This window comes from Mauremys reevesii, linkage group 13, assembly GCF_016161935.1.
Source record: "Mauremys reevesii isolate NIE-2019 linkage group 13, ASM1616193v1, whole genome shotgun sequence".
In the NCBI taxonomy this organism is placed as follows: Eukaryota; Metazoa; Chordata; order Testudines; family Geoemydidae; genus Mauremys; species Mauremys reevesii.
The window spans coordinates 46,528,930-46,554,930 of record NC_052635.1 but is presented as its reverse complement, the minus strand read 5'-3'; the positions used below and the strand labels follow the sequence as shown (position 1 = coordinate 46,554,930).

Below are 26,001 nucleotides of genomic sequence, written 5' to 3'. Positions count from 1 at the left end.
TGAAACTCTGCTGTGCTGCTGACAACGGTCAGGCTGGACGTGAGCAGAGAGCCCTGCCCGTCATGCTGCCCAGTACTGTCTCTGCTTCCCTGGGCTCCCGCACTGGTCTGTATCCATCTGTTGTCTCAGCTCTGTGGGGTTGGGAGCGTCTTTGTTCTCTGTTTGTACAGAACCTAGCACGGTGGGCTCCTGGTCCATAAGTGGGGCTCCTAGGGGCTACGGTAATAACGACAAGACAATATTCATAAAAGATCCTGTCCCCGATGTTTAACGGTGCCTGAACGACAAGCCCACAAACAGGCAGTGGACTGGAGAGCCAGGTCCAAACACCCCTTGTGTTTTTATGATCCAGATTCAGACCCAAGCTTTCCGGTCCCAGCCTATCCCCATAGAACAGGTCTGAACCAGAACACATACCCATCTGAAACCCCTCTACCGCTGGGGAACCAGATCCATGCCTCAACATCCAGGCCTGGGGTCATCTCATGATCGAATTGTCCGTATGACCAGCCGGTACATCCAGTCAGGCCAATTCAGCTTTCGTAGTGTGTACTTGCGTGGGTATAGCATCCTTTCAGCCCATAAGATCTCAAAGTGCCCACAAACAATACAGCACCACTGCAATCAACACAACCCCCGTGGAGATGCCAAGTGGCAACTAGGATAAAAGAAACAGAACATCAATGCCGGGGCAGAGGTGAAATCTTGGCAAAGGCTCCTGGGACAAACCCTTGTTTGTGTGAAAAGTGCCAGCGGATCAGTGATGTTCACTCAAGCCAGACAGGGCCAGACTCAGTTATAAAGGTTTCACCCAAGAGATCTGAACCTGGAGATTGATCTCACAAGGTGCTGACCGCTCTGGCCCTGATCCAGCACAGCATACGTGCTGAAATGTGTTGCTGGATGAAGACTAGAGAATTCGGCACCTAGCAGCATCCAGCCCCCGGTAAACTGCATGGAGGCCCCTTTTTGTTGATGGATATTTTCTGTTGCTATCGATTGCCAACAACAAAGACTATTAATTACTCAACAGCTCTGATAGCGGAAGCAGATACTTCCAGAGAACATTGCCTGATAATACCCAGGCCTGCTCGGGACGGGGAGGGATGCTAGCTGGCTGCAGGTGCCATTCAGAAATGAATGTACTGTCTGGACAGCACTCTGGAGAAATGAGCATTGTGGGAATGGAACAAAATCTCTTCCTTCTTCATTGACCTTTTTTGAGTTTTGCCCACTACTGGGTGTGGTTCATATCATTCCCGAAGGGTTTGCGGAGGAAAGGTCTATGGAGCCATGAGACATCACGAAAGATTATTTTTTTCATTTATTCTTTATCTGCTCCCAGCCAAAGTGTAGGTGTGATGCAGCATGGCCAGAGGGCAGCAGGAGAGGGTTAGAAGGGAGCCTTATTCCCTGTAAGGGGAAGAAAGTTTGCTATAGATTAACTAGAGCACCTGAAGCCAATTAGAGCACCTGCAGTCAGTCACATGATAAAACCCCCTGCTGCAATCAGACAGTGTGGGAGCTGGAGCAGAAAGGATTGGTGTTGGAGCAGAGAACAGTTTGAAGGAGTTGGAGCAGAGAAGATTGGTGTTGGAGCAGAGAACAGTTTGGAGGAGTTGGAGCAGAGAAGATTGGTGTTGGAACAGAGAACAGTTTGAAGGGAAGCAGAGGACAGTTTGGAGGAGTGCTGCGGTGGGCTAAGAAGTCCTAGACCCTAGGTAAGGGGCACCTGGCTTGTGCAGAGGGAGAGCAGGAAGCCCCCCACACAAGCTGAAGGGCAGGAGAGGGAAGTAGCCCAGGGGAAGGAACCGCCAGTTCAAGTGGTTCACCACTAACCTCAGGGCCCTTGGGCTGGGACCTGGAGTAGAGGGCGGGCCCAGGTCCCTCCCACTCCACTCCCCTCCTCAAGGACCCTAGTGGGGCAATTACTATTCCAATTCAGGGGCAAGAAATGGCGCCCTGAACCCCCCCCCCCCAAAGAAGAGAAAGCACGAGACCCATCATAGTAGTGCCGGCAATTTGTCACAGTAGGGAAGTTGTTCTGAATGTCGTGCAGCCCAAGCAGTGCCGAGGTAACGCTCAGCTCAGTCAGACAAGCGTTATTGGCAGGACAAGCGGGACGGGCATTGCCAAAGCGTAAGAAAAGGTCAGACCCCCTCGGTTCTCTGTCAGAGGCTGACATGCCCCACCCAGGATGGGGGTTACACACTGAGTTTGGTCCGCTGTGTCATTGGCCATTTTTTTCCCTGGGGGCAGGTGGCTATGTCGTGCGGGGCCATCTGTGCCATCGCTCGCTTTCTCCCAGGCTCTCGGGCACAGCCTCACCACATCGCTTTAAACAAGACGCCTTTAATATGCTGGTTGGCCCCGTCTCCAGGCCTGGACAAGCCAGTGGACAGGTGAGAGCTTATGGGCTGCAGCAGAGACTGGTCTGTGCACAAGGCAGCCCCAAGAGGCAGGGGCTTTCATGGGAAAGTAGTTTTCACTCTATGGAGTAAAATGACGCTCAACCTCCTTGCTTCACAGCTGGAGCACTGCAAGTCACATCATCTCTTTAAGGGGTCAGTTGAGCCAGCACGAGACCCACCAAAGATCCCTGGAGAGTAATAGAAAGTGAGTTGCCTCCATGGTGGGAAGGGGCAGAGGGCAGGAGTGTGTCCAAAATTTGTTGTAATTGGCTAACAGGCTAGACAGGGATTTCTAGTGGCTCAACCTGCTCTTTCGTGGGTCGTAGCCCCACAGTGCTCCAGTGAACTGGATAAGGATCCTTGCACTTACACGCTACAGCATTTGCAATGTGAGGATCTCAGTGGCCTTGAGGGGACATTCATTAATGTCACCTCCCAACCTCCCTATGAGGTAGCTGACTAGTATCCCAATTTCATAGATGGGGAAACTGAGGCATGGAGTGATGACATGATCTGCCACAGGTCACACGGTGGGTCAGTGGCAGAGGAGGGAATAGATCCCAAGAAGCCTGGCTCCCAGTCCCAGCTCACACTGTGTTTCTGGCCAGAACTGCCCTCATCCCACTGTCCTGCAACCAGCCCGTTTCCTAGCAAAGAGCTCCATAAAAGAAAGAGAAAGAAACCCTTCAGTGCCAAGCTAAATGGAACAATTCCTGCCTAAATTACACAGAAGCCAATGGGGCTGTGCAGGATGGAATTCAGAGGAGAACCTGTCCCCATCCTGTATTTTTTTAGGACGGTGCCTAATATTCTATGACCTTTATCTGATATGGGGCTACTGAGATGTGTTTGGTGCAAGTAAAAAGGTTTCCAAGCAAAGGATCACATGCTGTGATACAAACGTGTGATCTTGTATCAAGACTCTAAACATTGTGAGGTTGTGTCAATTAAAAATAAGCTTTGCCCCGTATTATTAAAGGGTTCCCCTTTATTTCCTTAAGAACATAAAAACAGCCCTACCGGGTCAGACCAAAGGTCCATCTAGCCCAGTCTGCCGACAGTGGCAAGTGCCAGGAGCTTCTGAATGAATGAACAGAACAGGCAATCATCAACCCTGTCATCCACTCCTAGCTTTTGGCAAACAGGCTAGGGACACTCAGAGCATGGGGTTGGATCCCTGACCACCCTGGCTAATAGCCACTGATGGACCTATTTCCTTGAAATGGAGGTGGTTACTGCCACAACATTTTGCCTCATCTGTTAATTTCTCCCAAATTGCATTCCCTGGAACAATGAAACCATAATACACATGGAAAGAGAGAAGGGATTTTTCTACGGGGAAGAGATTGAAACCACATGCTGGGAGAGTGAGCAGCAGTAGCAGTAGAAGGAACCAGACAGTAAAAGAACATTTAGATGAAGCAATATATCTATCAACAGTGATGTTAAATGTAACATAAATTAGTTTAGCTTTTAAAACACACAAATGGGTCTGACGTATGCTGCCAAAAGGGTTTAAAAACAATTAGAACAAGCCCGATCTTCTGTGTTCTCAGAACAGCCTGTTAAAGCTGCGATGAAAGTTCTGCTTGTAGGGGGTGCATCACACCAACAGATTCGTGACTCATCAGCTGGACGTGTTTGACAACGCTCTGGTTTCAAGAGAGTAAAGGGTTTCAGTCCTAATTAGCCTTCCCCGCAATGTGTACTTATGCCCCATATTTCATCTGAGGTTAATAATCCGGGGACCGTACAGCATTGCCAATATTAAAGAATGGGGCTGTTTCATCCCAGGAGCTCAAAGCACTTTACAAAGGTGGAGCGGCATTAGCAATACTTTTAACAGATGGTGAAACTGAGGCACGGGGCAATGGTGTCAATTCATCCAAGGGGACAGAGTGAATCGGGTGGGAGTACAGCCATCCGCTGCCCTCTGCACTAGACCAGACTGCGGCTGCTCCCATACGACACGATTGTTCTCAGGCTACAGGCGGAAAGGTAAAACAACCCAGGCGGGAAGTGCTCTGAGAATGGCCCAGGCTACTGCCTCCACAAGCTCACACCTCGGAAGATGCTGTTCGCATTGCTAAAGAGCTGCTGGGCCACTGGGCTGGGTGGGGCCCCCATGCCACCGGCACCAATAGTCAAGCAGAACTGACAGCCAGGCACTGGGAGGCAGGGCTTGCAGGCCGCACACCCTGGTAAAAGCTGTGGCACTGCCCTGCTCCAGAACTTCAGTACGTGCTAACTCCCAGCACCCCCAGCTGCCGGGGAGGGGAGGTTTGAACACTCGTACCTGAGCTGAAGCCTCCATGGGCTCCATTTCACCCCCTCTGCCTCAGCCCTTCACCAGCAAAGTATCACAAGGACCTCTGTGACCTCCTCCAGTGGGTACGTCCTCCACTAACCTCTGCTGGCAACTGCCTGCCCGGAGGAAAAGCCATTCACCCAAACAGCCAGCTCCCTACAAGTCATTCAGCCACCAGGACCAGCTATGTTCTCCCTAACAGAAGGCTTCCCATATAACCGCAAGTGGTATGGGTGCCAAAGCGCCCGACTCCAGGGATATCCGATTGGCTCTGCTTGAGAACTTGAGATCAGCTGCAGCTGCCATTAGCATAACCTCAACCACAGGCACCTCCAGGAGGACATGAGCCAACACCCCGTCTCAGCTGCCCAGTGCCAGGTCCTGCAAACTCTCCTGAGTCTTCGCTGTGTATTCCTACTCCATGCAGCTAGGCGGGCCTACTGCTGCTTACGTAACCTTGGTGTCAGTATTAGCCCAGCCTTCACTGCTGCTTTGTTACTGGGAAACAACAGGTCCTTGGAAATGAGGAAGCAGCAGAAAAGGCAAGTCCCAGGATTATTATTTGAGAGAGTTGCAGTGAAGAGATGCTCCACAGCCAGTGCCTCTACTTAACTTATTCCTACCACGCTACGGCTGCTCTGTGTGCAGAGCGAGTGCCCTTCGTTAGTTCAACAGCAGGAATTCCCTGGTGGCCGGCGGCCACGCTGCATTCTGTATTGATATGGAACTTGGATCACGCTCTGAGTGAGATACGAGGATCCCGCACCCCACCCCAGAATGGCAGGATGTGTGTACGTCACTTCAGATGAGCTGGCTGCAGTTTCTGTCCTTTATGTCGCTAGTATTTGTGTCTGACCGGTCGATTGAGAAATGTGTTTTCTTTTCCCCTCGTTAAAGTGAAATATTGCACCAGGGCCTGTCCACCGGGAGCAATGAGCCAAGGGGAAAGTATGAACGCCAGGAAAGGCTGTGGTTTGCGTGACGGAGATGGAGCCAACCGTGAGATTCTGTGGCGAGTGACACATCGGTTCACCTGCCTCATGCTGCTAGCCCCAACCACTTTCCTTCAAGCCGGTCCAACTCGTTTAGTGCCACGTGAACTTAACGAGCGCACTAGGCTGCTGCCCCCACCGCTTCCAGCTTTGCCTTGGCTCCCGCAATCTGGAGGTTGCTAAAGGCCTTCGGGCTGTTCCCTGAAGTCATTCGGATCCAGCAGCAAGCGGCTAACATCCCTTCTCAGCGTTTTGCTTCGTAGCGGGGAGAAGGGGAGCGAAGTTAACTGACAAAGCCAACAGCAACCACCAGCTTTATCCTTGCAGCGTTAATCTCATTTCAGGATGTTCGCTGGGCATCAAAACCTGTCCCTGTTACTAATTTACCACACAAGTCCTGGTCCTCTTTCCCAGGGCCTTTCTCCAGCAGTGCCTCGGTGGGATGCTGATTTCTCCTGTCGAACGCAGGTGTGGCTCCGAGCCCTAGTTTATATGTCAGTGGCAGTGATGTTGCTTCAGGGCGTGAGAACCAGATACTCTGGCAGAGGGATACAGGAGCTGATGCAGAGGGGCCTGATGCCATTCTTATGGGAAAGCAAATAATGTTTGTCACAGTTCAGGGCAACTACACCTGTATTCTCCCTGCCTGTGGTCCACCAAGGACACCCACTTTAGGTTTCTGGCTCCCAGCCATCACCTCTCTTGGGTGGAGACCAGTGAACTGCCTGCAGTTATGGCACCACACAGCTCTTTCTAAGCATGCACATTTATTCTTAAGGTGAACGCATTACTGAGAAAAGATATTAAAACACTAAAAGAACCTACCCACATGCTGAAAAGCTCACCAGAGGTCTCCCACAACTCCAGCCTAGGGCTCTGGTCGGTTCTAATCCTTCAAACCCACAACTGGGTTTCTATAGCTTGCCTGACTGATGCAGCATTTTATGTGTAGTCCTGCCGTTAATTTCCCAGACTTCAAGAAGAGCTCTATGTAAACTTGAAAGGTTGTTTTTCTCACCAACAGAAGCTGGTCCAATAAAATATATTACCTCACCCACCTTGTATCTCAGGTGATAGCAAAAGTCTTCCAGATGAGCCCCTGTATGTATTTCTAACAGCAGCATTTTCCAAATGCCTAAGGAATTAAATGTGTGAGTGTTATTTCCTGTGGCTTCAGGAAGGCAAGAAAATCTGCTGACTCACAAAGGATGTTCTGATTTCTCCCTCCCAGATTATTTTTGGCAAGGTCACCTTGATATTTCCCTAATGATGTTACATTAACTTTTCTGTGGTTTGTGGTTCCTCTGACATCGTACATGCCTCGGACTTATTTGAGTTAAAATTAATTGGCACAGAAAACTAAAGTTGCTGAAAATATTTCAGCTCATATTGCCACAAAAAATAAAGCTGAACATGTTACAAACAAAGCGTCTCAGTGAAAAACGAGAGTACAAAGATGAAAAGAACCCTGTCAAAATTAATAGCTGTCCTTAATTGTGGTACAGCCATAAGTGCCTTCGAGACGTAGAAGGGGTTGCTCTTTTAAAAAATCCAACCATGACACTGAAGCATATTTTAATGTTTTGCAATATTGTCTTTATTTTAAAAATTAGGTTAGCAAATATTTTGGTTTGATGTTGGCAAGCTCTGCTCGGCAGAGGCCTAAGCTGCAGAAATATAGATGGGAATCTAGAAAACAGCATAGGGCACATTTTAAAAAAGCGAGACCTTCAACTGCATACACAAAGTGTGTGTCCATGTTGCATGCCCAGTTACCAAAATTATGCACCCAGATTGGGTAACTGCATACACAAATTATCAGAACTGCCCTTTTACATGTGCAGAGTTACTGAATCTACTGACACAAACATACCAACTAAGCATGCAAATTAGATTCACAACTGGGATCTTGCACAGTTTTTTCTCTTTCCAGTCCCATTTACCACCCCAAGGTGGCAGGAAAGCCAGCACAATACTGCTGTTGAGAAATCAGTAACAGGAAAAGGGGCTGAGAATGATCAATTTGGGCTGTCACCATCAAACCAAACAACCTGCTGTTCACAGATCTAACAAGAGAGAATTGTGGAGCGATGCCAGCAGACTGGCAAAGGTAAAAGATAGATGACAGCTGGTTACCAGGACAGCTATTTCCCTGGCAACCAGAAGGCAGGAAGGAAACCTAGAAGGAAGATGGCAAGATGTGATTAGCTGGGGGCTGAGATAAGCCCAACTCTTCAAGAATGCAGTGAGTTTTGCATGCTCAAAGCACTGTACGGACATTCACTAATTAAGCCTCACAAAAGGCCTATGAGGTAAGTAAGTATTTGCCCCCTTTTATAGAATGGGAAACTGGGACAGAAAAGTTAAGGGCGGCTAATTTTGGATTGCCCCAGTTTAGACACCTGGGTTTCCAGAAGTGATGAGCACGTAGAGCTCCCATTTGGCTTCAGCGAAGTTGTGGGTTCAGGCCCTTGGTGTCTAACGTTGGGAACCCCAGGTTAACAGACACTTTGGAAAATCTGGGCCTAAGTGACTCCTCCTGAACCACAGAGAGTCACTCACCAAGCCTGTGCTAGGAATTCCTGGATCTTACCCCTATGCACCGTCCACTGCATCAAGCCACCTCTCCCATGTAAAACTGGTGTTGATTTAGGGTCAAATTCTGCCCTGGTTTTCCCCCTGAGCCACCCCAGTGACTTCAGCAGAGCTACATGGGGGGGTGGGGTAAGCGAGGGCAGAATATGCTCCTCAGAGGCTACGGTGGGACAGATCTGTCCCTGTTGCTTCTCCATTGTCTCCAGCCTGGCTCAGTGCCTCTGCGGGGAGTCAGCTCCAGGGGGGGAGTCCTGCAGACTTTAATGAACCCCCGAGTGATGTCTGAGGTTTCAGCAGAGCTGGGCTCCCTCCATGTGCCTGGTTCCCACCCGTTGTTGACAGAGGCCCTTGTGTGCAGTGACTCAGTGGGACACCAAGCGGATGAGTGAACACCCTTCCCCAGCCCCAACCAGGTGCCCCTCTGCTTTGCAAACGCCTGCTCCTTCTGCCTCTGTCTTAGCGCTGGTGCCGGATCAGCCAGCGCCCAGCCTAGTCTAGTCTAGTCTGCCTAGGTTCTTTTACCACCCTCATCGCTGTAGTATCTGAGCACCTTCCCATAGCACATCAAGCAACGTGACTCCACATCTGTCCCGTGTCCTCTGCCCAGGGGGGAATCGGGTGCAGTAGAGTGGCTTGTTTCAGTAGGTTTTTTGTTTTATTTGGGAGTTTTCTCCCCCCTGCTGGCAGAGGGAGACCCCCCGAGATCCTCTCGGAGCTCTCTCTGTTGTACCTCACTCCCCTTCAAAACAACTGTACACACATTCGTTAATTACTGTACAGACCTTCACCCGCCTTAGAGTTCTCCTGGCCCACCACTGGGGCCTTCTTCGCAGGCAGGCTGACTTCCTTTCACAAAAGAGATTGAGCCTGAGCCTCATCCCTATTACAGTCTGATTGTCCTGCTCCCACGGGACTCCTGGGTTCTGCCACCGACCCACACACTGTGCGACCAGGACCAAATCCCTCGATGTCTCTGTGCTTCAGTCTACTCACCTACGAAATTGGTGTGGTGCCTGCTTCCCGGGGCGCTGCGAGGCTTGTGTGCAAAGCAGGCTGAGAAGAAGTTGGGGGCTATTACGGCAAAGCAGGTGTATCCTACAGGGATGGACCTGAACCAGAGTCCTGCCCCCAAACACTCCCACATCTGGGGCAGTTTGGGTGAGGAACCTGATCTTTGTGGGACCCACCTCTAGTTCTGTCTCTCAAACTGCTACCCCTTCTCCCTCTACAACGGGGGAGGGAGTTGTGGGGCTGAAGAGGGGGCGCCCCCGGCCTTTCTGCGTCTGATGCAGGTCTGGGGTTCCCCCTGTGGAGGAGTCAGGAACGCCTCTCCTTGGGAGTACCAGCTTCTTGCAGCCTTGAAATGGAGACTCACCTCTGGGATCAGTCCTGGGGTTCTATTGAAAGAGACAGAGGGCCCTCTAGTGTGCGCTTTTAGTTCCTGGAGCCATCGCAGGTCGAGAGCGGGGCCTGGAAGTTACTAACCGGAGGAGGGCTCTGCCCTGTTTCACATGAATCTAGGACACAGGAATGGGCCAATAAGGGTACAAAACCCCATTTCGTGCCCAGTCCCCCTCTCCCCATGACCCCACTGTGTGACACAGAGGCAGCAGGTGGGATTTTATTTATTTCAGGAAAGGCCCTTTCCAGAGTTTCCTTCACGTGGGATAATATTTCTGCTCCCAGGAAAATCCCGGGGTCGTCTCCACTGCGTTATTGCCGCTCCAGTATGCCTTCCTGCACTCGCTTTCACCTAGCTCGCATGGCTGAAAGTAGCAGTGAAGATACAGAAGCCTGGGGCTTCAGCGCAGGCTAGCAATGCAAGTACGTGCCCTGGGTCCCTGGTCGTACCTGGACAGCCTGCACTGAAATCCATCCTGCCTCATCTTCACTGCTATTTTTAGCTGTGCTGGCCTGCAATCACACCTTTGATTGCCGTGTAGACATACCCTCAGACTGGAGTGTTGTGGCCCTGATCATTGGCTTCCTGTTCCTCTGGTCTGACCTGTTCTGGAGACAACAGTAGCCTCCTTGTAAGGTCAGGTTTCAGAGTAGCAGCTGTGTTAGTCTGTATCAGCAAAAACAACGAGGAGTCCTTGTGGCACCTTAGAGACTAACACGTTTATTTGGGCATAAGCTTTCCTGGGCTAAAACCCACTTCATCAGATGCATGGAGTGGAAAATACAGGAGCAGGTATAAATACATGAAAGGATGGGAGTTGCCTTACCAAGTGTGAGGTCAGTCTAACGAGACAATTCACTTAACAGTAAGGTCAGGGGCATTTCCATTCAGCAGAGGAGAACGCTCTCTGCCCCAGTCTCCATACCCCGGCACAGCTCAGAACCTGGAACTCAGAACACTAGAAACATCATCACTCGGCAACCTCAGGGCAATAAAGCGGCAGAACCCAAATCAGCTGACCTCACATCACCTCCCCTCTATATAACCTGTGCAGGGCTGAATTGGCTCATTTCAGAAGTGGTGGAGTACAGCTGGAAAGGTGGGTAACACACACGGCAGACCAAGTCCCCGCTGAATTCACCTGGGGACCCGTTATTCTTAATACAAAGAGGGCCTGATTCTGCTCTCAGTCGCGACAATTTTCCACCCAAGCAACTTCACTGATTTCAAAGGCGTTCATCTGGACTGGCACTGAAGGGAGGCCAGCATCAATTCCAGGGCTCTGCCTTTCGCTCCAATCTCAGCTCAAAGGGGCTTGTATTGGAGACAGAGCTTCCCAATGGGATTGAATGTATATGCTTACTTAATGGTTACCTCTTGGTAATTAATTACATACCTACAATAAAATCCGCCCACCGCCCCTGCTTGCTGGGCTCCAGCATGGTCACAAGTGCTTGTGAAACTATCTGTCCAATTAGGTGGGATATAATCTGGGTACACTTGAGTAGTAAGGCCCTGGTCTTGTTCACACGTATGTCGGTGCTTATTTCTAAACACCCCCGCAAGTGTTTGCAGCAGCAGGGCCTAAGAAATTAATCTGACTAGTGTTATCTGCTAGTTAGCTATTGTAAGATAGCCACTTCTTCCTGAAAAGACCCCTCCCCTGCTCCCAGATACACAGCACCAGAAGTTGGTCCAATAACAGATATTACCTCACCCACCTTGTCTCTCTAAGATACTTTCTGATTGACAGGATCACTCACTCCTGCTAGCCTGGCATCAGAGCACCATGAATGAAAGGTGGGTTTTTGTAGTTCTGTCACCTGGCAGAAAATTCCCTGAATAATTCACTCTGCATAAAGACGTAAGTGTTTTGTTTGTGGTTATTATGAATTGTTAGTGGGTATTATTCTCCACATCAATACTGAGCACAATTGGAAATGTCAGTACTAAGGCCAAGATCCTGCAAACACTTATGCATGAGCTTCACTTGACACTTGTTCTGTGAAGTGTTTGCAGGATCAGGGCTCAAATGAGCACAACAGGACCTATTAAACTGATAGCTATTTGTCAGGAATTAGTTAAAAACCCATAACAAGTCAAACTAACTCCAGGAGCTTGTCTGACAGACAACTGAAGTTTCTGTTTTTTTCCCCATGAATAAAGTGCAACCAGATTGCAAGATACTTTCCAACTTTTTCATCTATAATTGAGTTTTCTCCAGTGCCAAACGTCCCAAATGTTATTAAACCAAAATGATGTTGGAGACTTTTTTTGTTTTTTACCTTGTCATTAAACCTCAGTCCCCAGACTAAAAACAGCCTGAAAATATATCTCAGGGGAAACATAAGAGCATAAGAATGGCCCGACTGGGTCAGACCAAGGATCCATCTAGCCCAGTGTCCTGTCTTCCGACAGTGGCCAATGCCAGGTGCCCCAGAGGGAAAGAACGGAACAGGGAATCATCAACAAAAACAACAGGGAGTCCAGTGGCACTTTAAAGACTAAGATTTATTTGGGCATAAGCTTTCGTGGGTAAAAAACCTCACTTCTTCAGATGTCATCTGAAGAAATTTTTTTTTACCATGAAAATATGCAAAAAAAAAATGTGTGTCTCTAAAGTGCCACCACTGGAATCCTTGTTTTTTGGCTAGACTACTACATGGCTACCCCCCGATAGGTAATCATCAAGTGATCCATCCCGTCGCTCATTCCCAGCTTCTGGCAAATAGAGGCTAGGGACACCAGGGTAACTCACAGTCATGTATTTTGATGCTGTAGAAAGTCTCTGGTCACTTATCTGGCTCCGATGGAGAGCTCCCAGCAGCCTGACTGGGGGCTGGAGGAGCCACAGGGTGCAAACCATCTAGAATTGGAGAGAGCGGAACCCTCCTATCACATTTGAAGCCTCCCCCCTGCCCCGGAATGCAGAGCAGGGATGCACCTCTCTAGTCCAGTGCTTCTCAGCCAGGGGAAGTGAACCCCTGGGGGTACACAGTGGTCTTTCAGGGGGTACCTCACCTCATCTAGAAATTTGCCTACTTTTACAACAGGCTACAGAAAAAGCACTAACCAAGTTAGTACAAACTAAAATTTCATACAGACAATGACTTGTTTATAGGGCTCCATGTATTACATATGGAAATGTAGGCACAATATTTATACTCCAACTTTGATTTATTTTATCATTAGATGGTAACCATGAGACAGTCGGCCATCGTTCAGCACTACTGTGATGCAGCTGTATGTTTGTGTCTGGTTTTGTAAGCAGGTAGTTTCTACGTGAGGTGAGACTTGGGGGGGGGACTCTGGGGAGCGGGACAGGGGGACAGGACAGGACCCCGGGGAGGGAGATGGGAGGGGGACGGGACTCCAGGGATGGGGATAGGACTCTGGGGAGGGGGATGGGACAGGACCCCAGGGAGGGAGACAGGGCCCCGGGGATGGGGACAGGACAGGACCCCGGGGAGGGGAGCGAATCTCCGGGTAGGGGGACGGGACAGGACGCCGGGGTGCGAGATGGGAGGGGTACAGGACTCCAGGTAGGGGGACAGGACAGGACTCTGGAGAGGGGGACAGGACCCCGGGTAGGGGGACGGGACCCCAGGGAGGCGGACAGGACAGGACTCTGGAGAGGGAGATGGGCGGGGGATGAGGCCCCGGGGAGGGGGACAGGACAGGACAGGACAGGACTCCGGGGAGGGGGGCAGGACCCCGGGGAGGGGAGCGGGACGGGACCCCAGGGAAGCTGCCAGTCGCTGCTCTAGCGAGCTCTGCGGCAGCCCGGGGGCTGCGGCGGGTAGCTCCGGCCCAGCCCATGTGCTCGGGCAGCCCCGGGTTGTGTCTGGCCCGGGCCCGGGAGGCAGCCGCGCCCCGCCCCGCCTCTCTTGCAGCGGAACCCGAGCGCCTCGCCGCGTGTTTCCAGCGGGGCCCGCCGGGCGCTGCGCTGCCCCTGCCCCTCCCCCTCCCCGCCCCGGCTGCCGGACCCCGCCGCGCACCATGGCCGGCCTGGAGCTGCTCTACGCCTCGCAGGCGCCCGGCCTCTCCCGCCCGCAGGACTCGCTGCTCTGCTTCGTGCACTGGCAGCTGGTCACGCACCAGTACCGCGCGCTGGGCACCGGGGACCAGGTGAGGGGCCCTGGCCCGGCCCGGCCCTGCACGGGGGGTTGCGGGGCTCCCCGGGCCCGGCCCGGCCCGGCCCCCCGAGCACTAGCCCGAGGGGGGGGGGGGCGTTGTGTGACCAGCGCCCACGGGCGCCTTTGGGAGCTGCGCTGTCAGGGGGAGGGGAAAACCGCTGCCCGGTGTCGGGGCCCAGTCACCCCGGGGGGAGAGAGAAGACAAAGACGCCGCCTGCCCCCGACCCCCAACAGCCCAGGGCCCCGGTGCTGCCACGCGCGGCCGAGCCCCGGCAGGATGAGGCCCGGGCACTGCGCACTGTTTGTGCGCCTGGTCGCTGGGGACTCGGGCCGTGCTAATACCCTGCGTAGTTTCACTTTTGTTTCCCTGGCTTTTGCTCTCGGTGTGGTCCCTACCAGCCCCAGGGTGACGTCTGGTGAGACACAAATAACCTGCTCCCACCAAACTATCCCTGTTTCAAAGCTCAGACTCATTGCTCCCGCGTGGAAGTTTAGTTCTACAAAACCAAAATTTGAGACCAAATCCACTGACAGGGAAGATGAGGGTGTTGCAGTCGCAGGCTTTTCCAGTTCTTTCCTCTCTACGTGGGGCTTTACAAACACTGGTTTTGTTAAGAATGCCAGTCGTTTGTTTATAACATTTCACCTTTAAAAGATTCCTTTGCTCTCAGATAGACAAAGACAAACCATAACAACCATATTGAGCCCACATCAACCTTAGGGATGGGAAAGTTCTTTTCCTTACACTTGGGAGCAGATGAGTCTCTCTGATGCTCCATGCTGATGGGCGCAGGTGGACCCCCTGCACCGGGCTGGAGCGCCGTTGCAGACAGAGGTCAGCCCATGTGGATCAGCTTGCAGGGCCCAATCCTGCAGACTCAGCCAAGCCTAGGGAGCTGGGTCTTCCCTGAAAAAACATAGGTGTGTTTTTACATCGAGATAGCTGCCTTGATGTGAGATCCTAGCGCAGACAAAGTACGGGTAGTTCTTACCCCTGTGTACCTTGTCCAGTCTATACCTTATCCCTGCCTGGGGCTTACCTCAGTTAGCTGCGCTGAGGTGAAGACTGCAGTGCCTTGACTCCACTACAGTGTTCTAGTGAGTTATCCATCTCGATGTAAGAACACACCTGGTTTGTGCAGTGTAGACGTAGCTGGGGGTTACTCACAGCAGTAAGCATTACATCCGGCAGCAAGTGTGGACAGGAGTGGGTTCCAAGAGAGCTGTGATGGGTTACATTCACCTTATGTGTGCCCTCTAGAAGGAAAGGATCTTGGCTGTTAGCTGGCAAAGAAGGTTTTGGCCTGGGGGCCTTTAGAAGGAAGTCACATTTACAGCCATCAAGTGCTAATGTCAGAAAATACCCTGATCTGGGGGTCTCTCTAGTTTGCTCATGACCTGGAAGAGGTTTCAAGTATCGGGGGGAGCCGTGTTTGTCTGTATCCACAAAAACAACGAGGAGTCCGGTGGCATCTTAAAGACTGACAGATTTATTTGGGCATAAGCTTTCGTGGGTAAAAAACCCACTTCTTCAGATGCATGGTGTGAAAGTTACAGATGCAGGCATTATATACTGACACATGAAGAGAAGGGAGTTACCTCACAAGTGGAGAACCAGTGTTGACAGGGCCTGATGCCCCTCTGCCATGTACATTGGCCAAACCGGACAGTCCCTACGTAAAAGAATAAATGGACACAAATCGGACATCAGGAATGGTAACATACAAAAGCCAGTAGGTGAACACTTCAATCTCCCTGGACATTCTATAACAGATTTACAAGTCACTATTCTTGAACAAAAAAACTTCAGAAACAGACTTCAAAGAGAAACAGCAGAACTAAAATTCATTTGCAAATTTAACACCATTAATTTGGGCTTGAATAGAGACTGGGAGTGGCAGGCTCATTACAGAAGTAGCTTTGCCTCTCCTGGAATTGACACCTCCTCATCTATTATTGGGAGTGGACCACATCCACCCTGATCGAATTGGCCCTGTCAACACTGGTTCTCCACTTATATGGTAACTGCCTTCTCTTCATGTATCATTATCTAATGCCTGCATCTGTAACTTTCACTCCATGCATCTGAAGAAGTGAGGGTTTTTTACCCACAAAAGTTTATGCCCAAATAAATCTGTTAGTTTTTAAGATGCCACCGGACTCCTCATTGTTTTTTGGGAGAGGTTTGTTTGCAGCATTTTTTGTGGTAGTAATTCAGGTTGCCCTGCATAGTAGGCTGCGTCCTGTACAGTGGAACCAGGGGCCCTGATCCCGCAATCGGAACTGTGCAGACAACGATGCAATCCCTTTGGGAGATTTAAACCTCCTCCCAGATTCCTGTGTCCAGCCGGGATCTGTTCCTGCTGTCCCGTTGGTATCAGCTGGGACTCCAGCTTGTTCTCTCTGATGCCTTTGTGCAGCCGGGTCCCAATGAAAGGAAGTCGGAGCTGCTGCCGGCCGGGTGGAATGCCGACAAGGACCTGTACACGCTGCGATACAAGTCCATGGACGACCGCCACGAGCTCCTGCTGAAGGCGATCATGGTGGACACCAGCATGATTCTCAACGTCATGGTGAGGCTCCCAGCTGGCCGGGTGCTATGTAAGGATCAGTACCTGCAGGGAGTCTCAGCTCCCCAGGAGGTGGGGAGTCAGTGCCACCCCTGTAAGGGAGGAGAGGCAAAGAATAAGAGCTGTTACTCACTTGAGCATCCATTTTCCTGCCCTCCTGTGTCCCCCAAAGCCCTTGGCTCCTATTGAGTGGGAAGTGCTCAACAAGAAACCCAGCCAGCTAAAGAGGGGAGGGGGACCAGTGTGGCCCAGGTTCTGTGCTGGCTCCATGCAATTCGGCATCACTGACATCAGGGAGGCGCTCAGGATACACGTCAGGGCGGAGCTTGGCACGTAACGTCCTCAAAAGCATGCAGAATGCTGTGTGCTTGTGGAGTCATGTAGAGTTCCCCGCCGGTGTAAATCAGTGTCACTTATGGCCTGCCATGGAGCAGTGTCTTTTTCCCCCAGCCGAGGACCTGGCCCTGGAAGTGTAGTGTCCAGTGTGAAGCAGGAAGCTAAGGTCAAACATCCATTCGGTTGAAGCTGTGACGTCGTTACTGCTCGGCCCACGCCGGTGGATGAGTTGCAGCCTTTGTGCGTCTTGTGGAATTCCGGATCCTTGTTGCCAGGCTGCCTGCTCTGTCACCCCCATCCCCTGTGTAATGACACCTCTCCACCTGATTGAACACCGGCTCAGTACCTGTCTAACCCTCTGCAGCCCGAGCTGGGAAAGAGCCTTCTCAAGCCACTGCAAGTTGGTTGCACTTGGGTTTAGACATCTGGGAATCCAGACATATGGATCCTGCACTGACAAGTGCCAGCAGAGGAGCAAACTCCAGTGATTGCCCCTGCCTCAGATTTCCCCATCCGCCCCCCCCCCCACCTGTTTTGCAGCTGTCTGCTCCTTTCCCCCCCACCCCCCCACATGAGCTCGGCTGCTGGAGCAGCATTTTGTTTGTCCTTCCCCAGGATTGCAGCTCAAAGCAGGTGGCTGATTTGACCTTGACAGTGGCAGATTACATCGACCCGGAGCACTTGGCTGATTTCCACAGGTAACTGCGTTTCATGGAGATTCTCCACACCAGTGTTTGAGCCTGCGGGGAGGGGAGGCAGGCGAAGATTGGGGTGGGGGAGGAGAGGGTGCGTTAGGAGGAACCTGAGGGGCTCTTTGCAGATAAAGCTTCAATACCCCCCACATGTTCTCCTCCTCCTCCGTTCCCAGATGGCACCCCAAGCTCAGGCTGGGGGAAAAGCTGGATCAGAGCACAGGCCTGGGAGCTCGCTGCTTTGGGAGTTCTGATCCCGGCTGAGCCTCTGGAGAGCTCTGTAACTTTATTTCCAGAGCGCTGGCCGTCATGTGTTCCCTGCATGAGAGCCCAGACCCTGCCTCCAAGGAACTTGCAGCCTGAATCCACCACAGTACAGACCTATGCTACCGACTTGCCGTGGGGAAAGTGATTGTACTTCCTTAGATGTTTGCATGCAGCATTCCGTGTGTAACCGTGGGGAGAGTCTGACCTTGAGAGCACTTAGACTGTGGAATAGTCTCCTGAGGGAGTGGACGCGCCGTGGCATTGGACACAAGACTGGACAGAGCATCCGATGTGTGTTGTAGGGAGCAATGCTGCATCAGCAGGGGTGGGCTGTATTATCTGATAGGGATTCCCCTCCCACCTCCAAATTTGGTGATTCCCTCCTGCCTCCATCAACTCTGCTGCAAAGCTGGGTGAAGATGAGACTTGCCCAGCTGCTCTCTGCTTAATGCCTGAATGCTGCATCTCACCTGGGATGTCAGCAAATGCCAGTGCCGTGGGTCTTGAAATTGTTCCATTTCGGCACTTTTAACTTCAGTTTTACCAGAGCTCCTGAAAGCCCAGTTTGTGCTGCAGCCAGCCCCTCTGTTTGCAGATAAGGAAATCTTAGACGGCTTGGACACCAGCCAGCAATTCCAAACAAGAAACAAGCCAAAATCCACCGGGTTCCCTCTCCCACTCTGACATCTGCAGGCAGCCTGGCCGGGGACGCGGGATGAACGTGCCCTGGGTACTGCTGGGGAGTTGGAAAGGACAGTTCTGTGAGTGTGTGTGTCATATTGGGGGCCCATTGCACCATTGTATTAGGGCCTTTCCCACCAAACCCTTCCTAGCAGGGCCCTGTTAGGTGCTGTCTGTTGTCTAGTTGTCAGCCTTGACTCTCCCTCTCGCCCTTGCAGGGTGTACAAGAACATTGAGGAGCTGCAGACCAGGGTTGTCACAGGCATCATCTCTCCGTTGCAGGCTCCCAAAGAGAAGGGTGACCCCAAAAAGGAGGCCAAGCCCGAGAAGACAGTCCCGCCTGCCTCCACTGAGGATTATGACCCCTTGAGGATTCCTCCCTGGCAGCCTCTGGGTGGCCGGCAGCCATCCTGGTGAGTGAGATGCTGGCGAGGGGATGGGGCCGCATAGCCTGCACTTCTTTCAAATGAGGCAGGTGGCAGGAAAGCAGTGACAGAGCATCCGGCCCTTCATGGCTCCTTCCCGCACCCACCCACACCAGCCTCTGTCACAGACGTGTCCTCATGGGCACCAGTGCACGGTCTAGCTCTGTGTTGCACATTTAGTACTTGGGGGGATCCAAGCGACGTAGGAGGGGGATTCTTTAAAACAGCCCATGTCCTGGCACCCCGTCAGCCCTGCTTATAAATCCCATGCTTCTGGTTCACCCATGGGCTGATCCCGACCCTCGGAGGCTGTTGGCATGGGGCTTCCCTCTAAGCTGGCCCTCCAGTGGGAGGTCTTGTCTGGAGCTTGGGACCCCACCCTGTGTTTTGGGTGAAACGCTGCCAGAGTTGGCCACCTGGGAGAAGAGTGAGGTAACATCCCACCCCCCCAACCTGGATAAGGCACCTGTGTCGCTCTGCCCCTGTGCCATGGCCTTGCCCCCTTGCCTAGGGGTTCAGGGGGCCCCTTCCCCTCCCATCCCTGAGAGTCAGGATGGCAGCTTGAGGTAGAGTGTGCAAACCCCATGTTGGACCAGGGCAGGAAGGGATTAATGGTCTGGCCCAGACACAGGCTGAAATCTGCCCCATGCCACATGATCTGTCAGGAATGTCCAAGCTGCAGCCAGTGTCAGGAGGGCACAGGACAGGGAAGGAAGCGGGCCAGTCTCTGAGGTCTGCCCTGCCTAGGGGGGCTGGGTGTGCAGGGCTGGTGGGACACGGGGCTGCCATGGGGAGAGGAAGGCCCCATTAGCTGGCTGATGGCTCAGCGATGGGAGAGCTGGCCACGTCTATGCTAGGGATGGGCGGTCAGTTCAGGCTGCTGAGTCCGGCAGGATGGCTTGTGGCAGTGCTGGCCAGTGGGCTTGAGGGTTGCACAGCCTAGTGCTTTGTGACTGAAGAGGGGAGGGCAGATGGCAGAGCTCCCTTTGATCCCCAGAGGGGGCTGGGATCTGGTGGGGGCTGGGGGTGGGAGTTAGAACGGGGACCCTGGCTGGCTGTGGCAGAGAGAGCAGTTCGTCCAGGGGCCGTTTGCCCAGCAGTGCCTCCAACGCTGCCAGGGGCTGAGCTGCAGCTGTGCAGGTGCAGGTGGCTTATGGAAGGGAGAGGAAAAGCCTTTTAAGTTTGCTTCCCTTCTCAATGATCTTCCTTCGGACCAGCTTGTGAGCACAACATCCCGGATGGAAAATCATGACGCTGCAGTCACACTGCCAGCTCCCCGCCCCCAATGCGAGGGATCAGTCTGGGCTCCTGCACCCTGATAATCTCTTTCCCTGGGATAGCAGAGGGGCAGAGCTCTTTATTCTCTCTCCTCCCCCGCACTCCCCTTTAATCAAGTGCCAGGTAGGAAATTAGAGCCTGCTGTGGCCATCCAGAGCGCCGTCCCCACTCCCCGCTGTCCCTGTGGTAGCCCATGCAGAGCTGGTCCCTCAAGAGATCAGAGGGACAGTCCGTAGCATCTTACCCCGGTTCCTTTCACACTGCTGGTGTTCATCAAGCCTCTGTGATGCCCCAGGTTCTGCAGTTCTGGGGCTGTTGGGGGGCGGGGGGGGGCCGAGACAATGGCTGCCAATGGCTGGCTTGCCTTGGAGCAGGCGGGGGGTGCAGCGTGCAGTTGTAAAACCCTCGTCACGAACACCAGAAACAAAAGGCATCGAGTGAGTGTTGAAAGCTGGGTCTGTGCTCCCGCTGGGCACCGTCGCGTTCCCTACCAGGCCCCCACACCCTGCCCTCCTCTCACGCTCGTGGGAGCTGGGTTTCAGTGTCAGTCTGTCGGCTCGCTGGCTGGGCTGTGGTTTGGGAGCCTGTCCCTGTACTGATGGGCTGGCTTGGCCCCTCTCAGGCTCTGCCCAGGGCCATGTTAGCAATTTGCCGGGAGCTCCAGGCCTGCAGCTGCCTTTCCATAAAGTGGAGCAGATGGCAGCCACATGCACCCTCTAGCACGGGGAGGTGGTAACTGTGGAGTCCTGCATACCAGGCTGCTGGGCTCAGGTGGGGCGATGTGTGCTGCCACCTGTAGTCTCCCACAGTCCCACGTCGGCACCAATTAAACCTGCAGGCCACCTCACAAAACACCATTAGCGGCACACTGGACACACCTGCCCTGGTGACATTCTGGTAACACCAGTCTGCACAGCGAGGTTGCTCGATTGTTCCTGGCATCTGTAACGTGGACTAAAATACAGAGACCCGACTACAGCAGAGAATCGCCCCTGAGCACAGCCGCCTTCTCCAGTGGCCCGCTCTGCTGGTCACACAGGCACACTCATCTGCCTGTAAAAGCAGCAAAGAGTCCTGTGGCACCTTATAGACTAACAGACATATTGGAGCATGAGCTTTCGTGGGTGGATGCCCACTTCGTCGGATGCATGTCATCTGCCTGGGCTCTCAATCTTGCCTGCCCCCTGTGCACTCTCTTTCATACCCCATACCCACCTGCCGTAGGGCATGACCTGAGGAAATTTACACCTCTCACTGGGGTAATTGTGTCTTGTGTTTCAGGCCTGATCCCCGGGACCCCTTTGCTGTGGGTGGAGAGGACCTGGACCCCTTTGGGTGAGTATCCCCGAGAGAGGATCGTGTGGGGAGTGACTGAAATAACTCGGATTGGCCTCACTGGTGCATTCAGTGAAGTGTCTCCAACAAGGACTTCAATAAAACACTTATTGTGTGTGAACTGCCCAGGGACCAAGAGCTGGTTCTAAACTGAAATATGGTTTTAATATTGTACTAAGATCCTGTCTCTCACATAGTTGATTGGTTGGAATCTGTGTCTGTTTAATAATCAGCTGGTATTCATTTAACATGCAGTAATTCCTCCTGTAAATCAAAGCTAAAGACATCATTAAGTGAATTTAAGCCTCCAATTTAAAATGTTGCTTTGTCTAGCCCGCGGATTCTCCAGCCCCCTCTGGATCTGCAGGGCTCTTCTGACGTACCCAAGAGCAGAGACGAGAGACTGCTGCCCGAGGAGATGGGAGCCAGAGGGAGGGATGCTGCAGGGTGCCTTGCTTCTGCTCTGGGGCTCCAGCTCCATTTGGGGAGGAAGGGGGGTAACTTGACCCATCATTTTCCATTCCAGTAAAAGAACAATGTAACCAAAGTAAAACCAGTCCATGGGAACACTACCCAGCTCATTATGGAGTCCTGGAAATCCTGCCATTTGGAGCCTCTGGCTGATCAGGATCAGATTTGTTTCTCCTTGGAGGGCTTTGTTCTGCAAGGGTTGGCTAGAAAGGGATCTTCTGGAAATGTTCCTTGGAGGCTGGAAAGAGGAGCTTGCAGCGGAGGGCTAAGAGGGTGGCTGGAAAGCAGCCCTGCATACCACAGGGAAAGGGAAATCAGGACGGGTCCTTGCCACCCCCCTTCCCATCTCTCTAAAGAGATTTCTTTCTTAAATGTATATAGCATCTTGATCCAAAGTGGGCACCTGCTGGAGGCAGATTTTGAGCCCCAGGACCTCTGCGTAGGATCCGTGGGACTTTCCATGAGCAGCTAGCTGCCATAAAGGCACTTACTGTGGCTGATGTTAATTATTTTTACTGTGGTAGCATCCAGAGGCTCCAGCTGAGATCATACAGTATGAGGACAGTGCACAGCATGACAGAGCTGCAAGGAGCTGAGGCTGGCAGAACTGGTCTAGCAAATGGCTTCCAGGCACGGCTTTGGAAAAGGTTCCAGGCCACTGATCCCAAAGAAGGGGTCTGGGAACTCTTGCAACATGGGGTCGGGGTGGGGTGGAATCTTGCATTTAATCAGTGACAGCCAAAAGCATAGAGCTAAATGAACCTAAAGAATAACAATCAAGCAGCAAAAGAAACCAAGGCAGGGGTGTCTGACAGTCCCTAAAACAGCCCAGGCCTGCAGCAGCGGGCGGTCTGACTCACTGCTGTCTCCAGTATTCTCCCAGCTGGCCTGGGTCACAGTTTCTCCTGAATCCTTTGAGAAGCTGGAGGAATATAGAAACTGCCCCTCTGCTAAGCCTCCCCCTGTTGGTTGCTCAGCCCCCTCTGTAGGTGGCTAGTGGGACTGCAAAAGCTGCAGGTGCCTATTTTGCAGTTCTTCGTGGGTGAACAGACAGGCTGCATTAAGGACAGCGAAGGGGCCTGTCATTTCCCAGTGCACGTCACGGGAGAACATGTGTTAACTGACACTACGTAGCACCCTGTGCAGCGTGCGCACCCGGGGGTGAATTCATCACAGCCCCCGACAGGGTGTTCACTACGACAGCCCTTGTCTGCATGGCGTGCCAAGCCATGTTTTACATCATGTTCGTGCACGTGTGTTCTAACACTGCGGAATTTCCCAGTGTAGGTGAGTCCAAAGGGTAGTGATACCAGGCATTGGCCAGAGGGGGCTGATTCCTTTTCACCCTAAGGCCCCTTTACATGGCCGGAGCAAACCACAGGGGCCGTATTGTAAATGAGGACAAGGCGTGAAGTCTCGTCCTCGTATACCCGTCTAGCCTCCCCAGCCTCGGGTTCACACCTAACTGCGTACTCTTGTTCTCACTGAATTACTCTCCCCAGCACGTATTCTGCTGCGCTGTACGCACGCATTCCCATCCCATCCGGAGTCACACACGGCGATCTAACAATGGGCTGCTCATGGAGCAGTGAGCCAAGCTCAGAGCAGACGGGAGCTGGTTAGTCTTATCTCCAATTAGAGCTAATTGTGATCCTGCTCTCATCCTGCTTTCTTCTTCCTCCCAGGGGCCGGAGGGGCGGTATGATCGCCGATCCACTCCGCTCCAGATTTCGAAGGCCTCTTATCGACCCATCGTCAGGTCTCCCAAACAGGCTTCCTCCTGGGGCTGTTCCCCCAGGTGCCAGATTCGACCCATTTGGACCAGGGGGCGGCCGTCCTGCAGGGTGGGTATCTGGATGTGTGTGTACTTTGCTTTACTGACTGTAACCATGCTGGAGTTTTCCTGTTGTTCGCAAACTGCACCCGACTCTCTGGGTTGCTGGGAGTGGGGGGGAGTTTTCACTCTGTGACTCCTCCTGTAACTCTGCTCTCTACATTCCATCCCTGTTGCAGGCCAGATCCAGATCACCTTCCCCCTCCGGGGTACGACGACATGTTCATGTGACTTCACTGAGAGAGAAGCGCCTTTTCCCCACCTTTCCCCTTTTTGGAAGATTCTCTTCAGCTGTAGTTTTCTCCCCGGGCACTAGAGTCTTTCCCTGCACTGCAGATCAGCTGTAAAGGTTTCACTGCATGTATAACAGCAGAGAAGGCAGCGTGTGGATCTCGTCTCTCCGCCTGATGCCCCGGGGAAATCCGTAGCCGTTTGTAATCTAACACCTGTTGAAACATGACTGCCGTGCACTAAGAACAGAAAGCAGCTTGGGGTGTGTTATTCAGAACTGGAACTGCCCTATGAGAACTGTATGGAAAAAAATGTCATTTCCTTTGCTTTCCTTGTATCGCCTTCTCTGGACGGCCGTGATGTGTGCTCTGGGATTTACTCAGCTAGTTGTTGCTAGCCACCACCGGTCTGGTAACGACTTGGTCTTGACGAGCTTGCCGGTGCAGAGTCCCACATTCCATACTTGCTCCCATCTGGCCACGCGTACGTCTCAGACAGGCCTGGCCTAGAGCGCAGTGAGTTACTGAGGTGTGGATGCAGGAAGCTCCAGTGTGCCTGCCGGGAAGGGCTTGTAAAGGCATCTGGGGTTTCTCCTCTGCTCTGTGCTCACCTTCGCCCCTCAGCTGCCAGTAGAATAAGGGGTTAGGAAGGGCTGAGTGGGGCAATGGATTAATTCTTCAATTTCTGCCTCTAGAGCAGCATGGCCAGATCCTCAGCTGGTGCAGCCAGACCTAATTGCATTGGCTCCAGTGGGGCTCCATTGAGTTAGATCCGCTGATCATCTGGCCCCTAGATCTAAAGACACCAACACACAATCTAGTCAATTAAAAAAAAGTCACCATTAGTTTCAGATCCTGCCCCTGCATCTCCCTTGCTGGTTTGTGTGGTTCTTATGATCACGTGTCTGTTCCTAAGTCTCTCTCCCCGATTGCTGAGGGGGAATCTTACACAGACGCCGGGAAGATGGCATTGACTGTATCCCAAGTGCTGTCAAACGCACAAAGGGAACTAGCTGGGGACCCACAGAAAGCTGGAGAATGTTTTTTCTCTGCCCGTGCTCAGTCAAATCTGGAATAACTCCATTTGTTTTGGTGGAGTCCCTGCGTGCTGCAATTACATTGGAGTAGCTGAGATCAGGGTGGTTTATAGTTTCTGGGTGGGGTGATGTAAGAATGGGGTGGAGGGTCGCTTATAGCTGTTGTGCTTGGACTTCCCTTGTGTTTTACGGGAGGCATTTTTCAGGTGGCTGTTCTTTGTTTTGTTAATTCAGTCACACCAGGCTAGTATGTTAACAGGATAGTTCCTGTCCTCTGCAGATCCTGTCCAGTTGAATTCAGTGGTGTCAATTTTCCAAAGTGACTACTGATTTGGGGTGCCGCTGTGTCTGAGGTGCCTTAGAGGGGCCTGATTTTCAGAAGGCAAGCACCTAGCACGGTCTGAAAATCCTGCCCTGTTGCAGGATCGTTGTGCTGGGACCCAGCATTGTTAGTTACTTTTGAAAATTTAAGTCACTGATTCTCCTGATTCTTCTTGGTTTGAATTTTTTTAAAGGATCTTATAACTAAAATAAAAACTGGGTGAACTGCTGATTGTGCTTCCTGGGGTCTGCTCCCTCCTCTGACTTAAGACAACTTCTCCAAATGTCAGTCCTTCCATTGCTGCTTCAGTGACAAAGCAAAGGTTTCCTCAGGCTTCCCCAGCCTCTCACTTCCCTTCCTGGTTAGAAGTTTCAGATTGTTGCGGCCAGATCCACGTCATGTTTTATGAGTAGAAAATCCAGGCTGTGAAACAGATTAGTCACACCTGTTACCTGCTCCCCTAGGAAGCACCACTGGGCACTTGGCTTAGAAGACAAGGTGCCTGTGTGAGGGGACTGCCCAAGCCAAGGAAAGATCAGCATTACCTGTGGCTACTGGGTCTAAAATCACTGGATCTCCTGGGTCCTAGGTGCCATATTCAGGCAATTGTGTCCCAAAGGAGAAAGCAAAAGGGGGGAAATAAATCCTTCCCACACGTGTTTCCTTCTCAACCCCCTTG

General features: G+C 52.3%; 1 protein-coding gene and 1 long non-coding RNA gene across 5 annotated transcripts in view; one reads left to right on the top strand and one right to left on the bottom strand.

Annotated features, from left to right (window-relative positions):
• The window catches only part of LOC120381055, a 34,172-nt gene extending 23,524 nt beyond the window's left edge, over nt 1-10,648 (bottom strand). The window contains exons 1-2 of the long non-coding RNA XR_005587919.1: nt 10,535-10,648; nt 6,770-6,846 (exon numbers count right to left, since the gene is read on the bottom strand). This is a non-coding gene — a long non-coding RNA (uncharacterized LOC120381055). The remainder of the gene's footprint in view (nt 1-6,769; nt 6,847-10,534) is intronic.
• Nucleotides 10,649-10,699: 51 nt separating this feature from the next.
• Nucleotides 10,700-25,551, top strand: PSMF1 (proteasome inhibitor subunit 1). Of its 4 annotated transcripts, XM_039498958.1 has the most exons (9): nt 10,700-10,807; nt 11,462-11,508; nt 12,901-12,979; nt 16,265-16,417; nt 17,366-17,448; nt 18,609-18,803; nt 21,375-21,428; nt 23,585-23,743; nt 23,913-25,551. In XM_039498958.1, the coding sequence occupies exons 3-9, from the start codon at nt 12,944-12,946 to the stop codon at nt 23,962-23,964; spliced, it is 732 nt and encodes a 243-aa protein (XP_039354892.1). In that variant the 5' UTR covers nt 10,700-10,807; nt 11,462-11,508; nt 12,901-12,943; the 3' UTR covers nt 23,965-25,551. The 4 variants fall into 4 exon arrangements, with proteins under 4 accessions (XP_039354892.1, XP_039354894.1, XP_039354893.1 ...); XM_039498960.1 differs by lacking the exon at nt 11,462-11,508 and having other exon boundaries at nt 10,741-10,807; XM_039498959.1 differs by lacking the exon at nt 10,700-10,807 and having other exon boundaries at nt 11,452-11,508.
• Nucleotides 25,552-26,001: the final 450 nt, after the last annotated feature.

Excerpts from the sequence above, each read along its gene's own strand:
- PSMF1 (XM_039498957.1), top strand. The coding sequence starts at position 13,708 with ATGGCCGGCCTGGAGCTGCTCTACGCCTCGCAGGCGCCCGGCCTCTCC. Across the intron at positions 16,418-17,365 it reads GCATGATTCTCAACGTCATG|GATTGCAGCTCAAAGCAGGT; the intron begins GTGAGGCTCCCA and ends GTCCTTCCCCAG. Across the intron at positions 17,449-18,608 it reads CACTTGGCTGATTTCCACAG|GGTGTACAAGAACATTGAGG; the intron begins GTAACTGCGTTT and ends TCGCCCTTGCAG.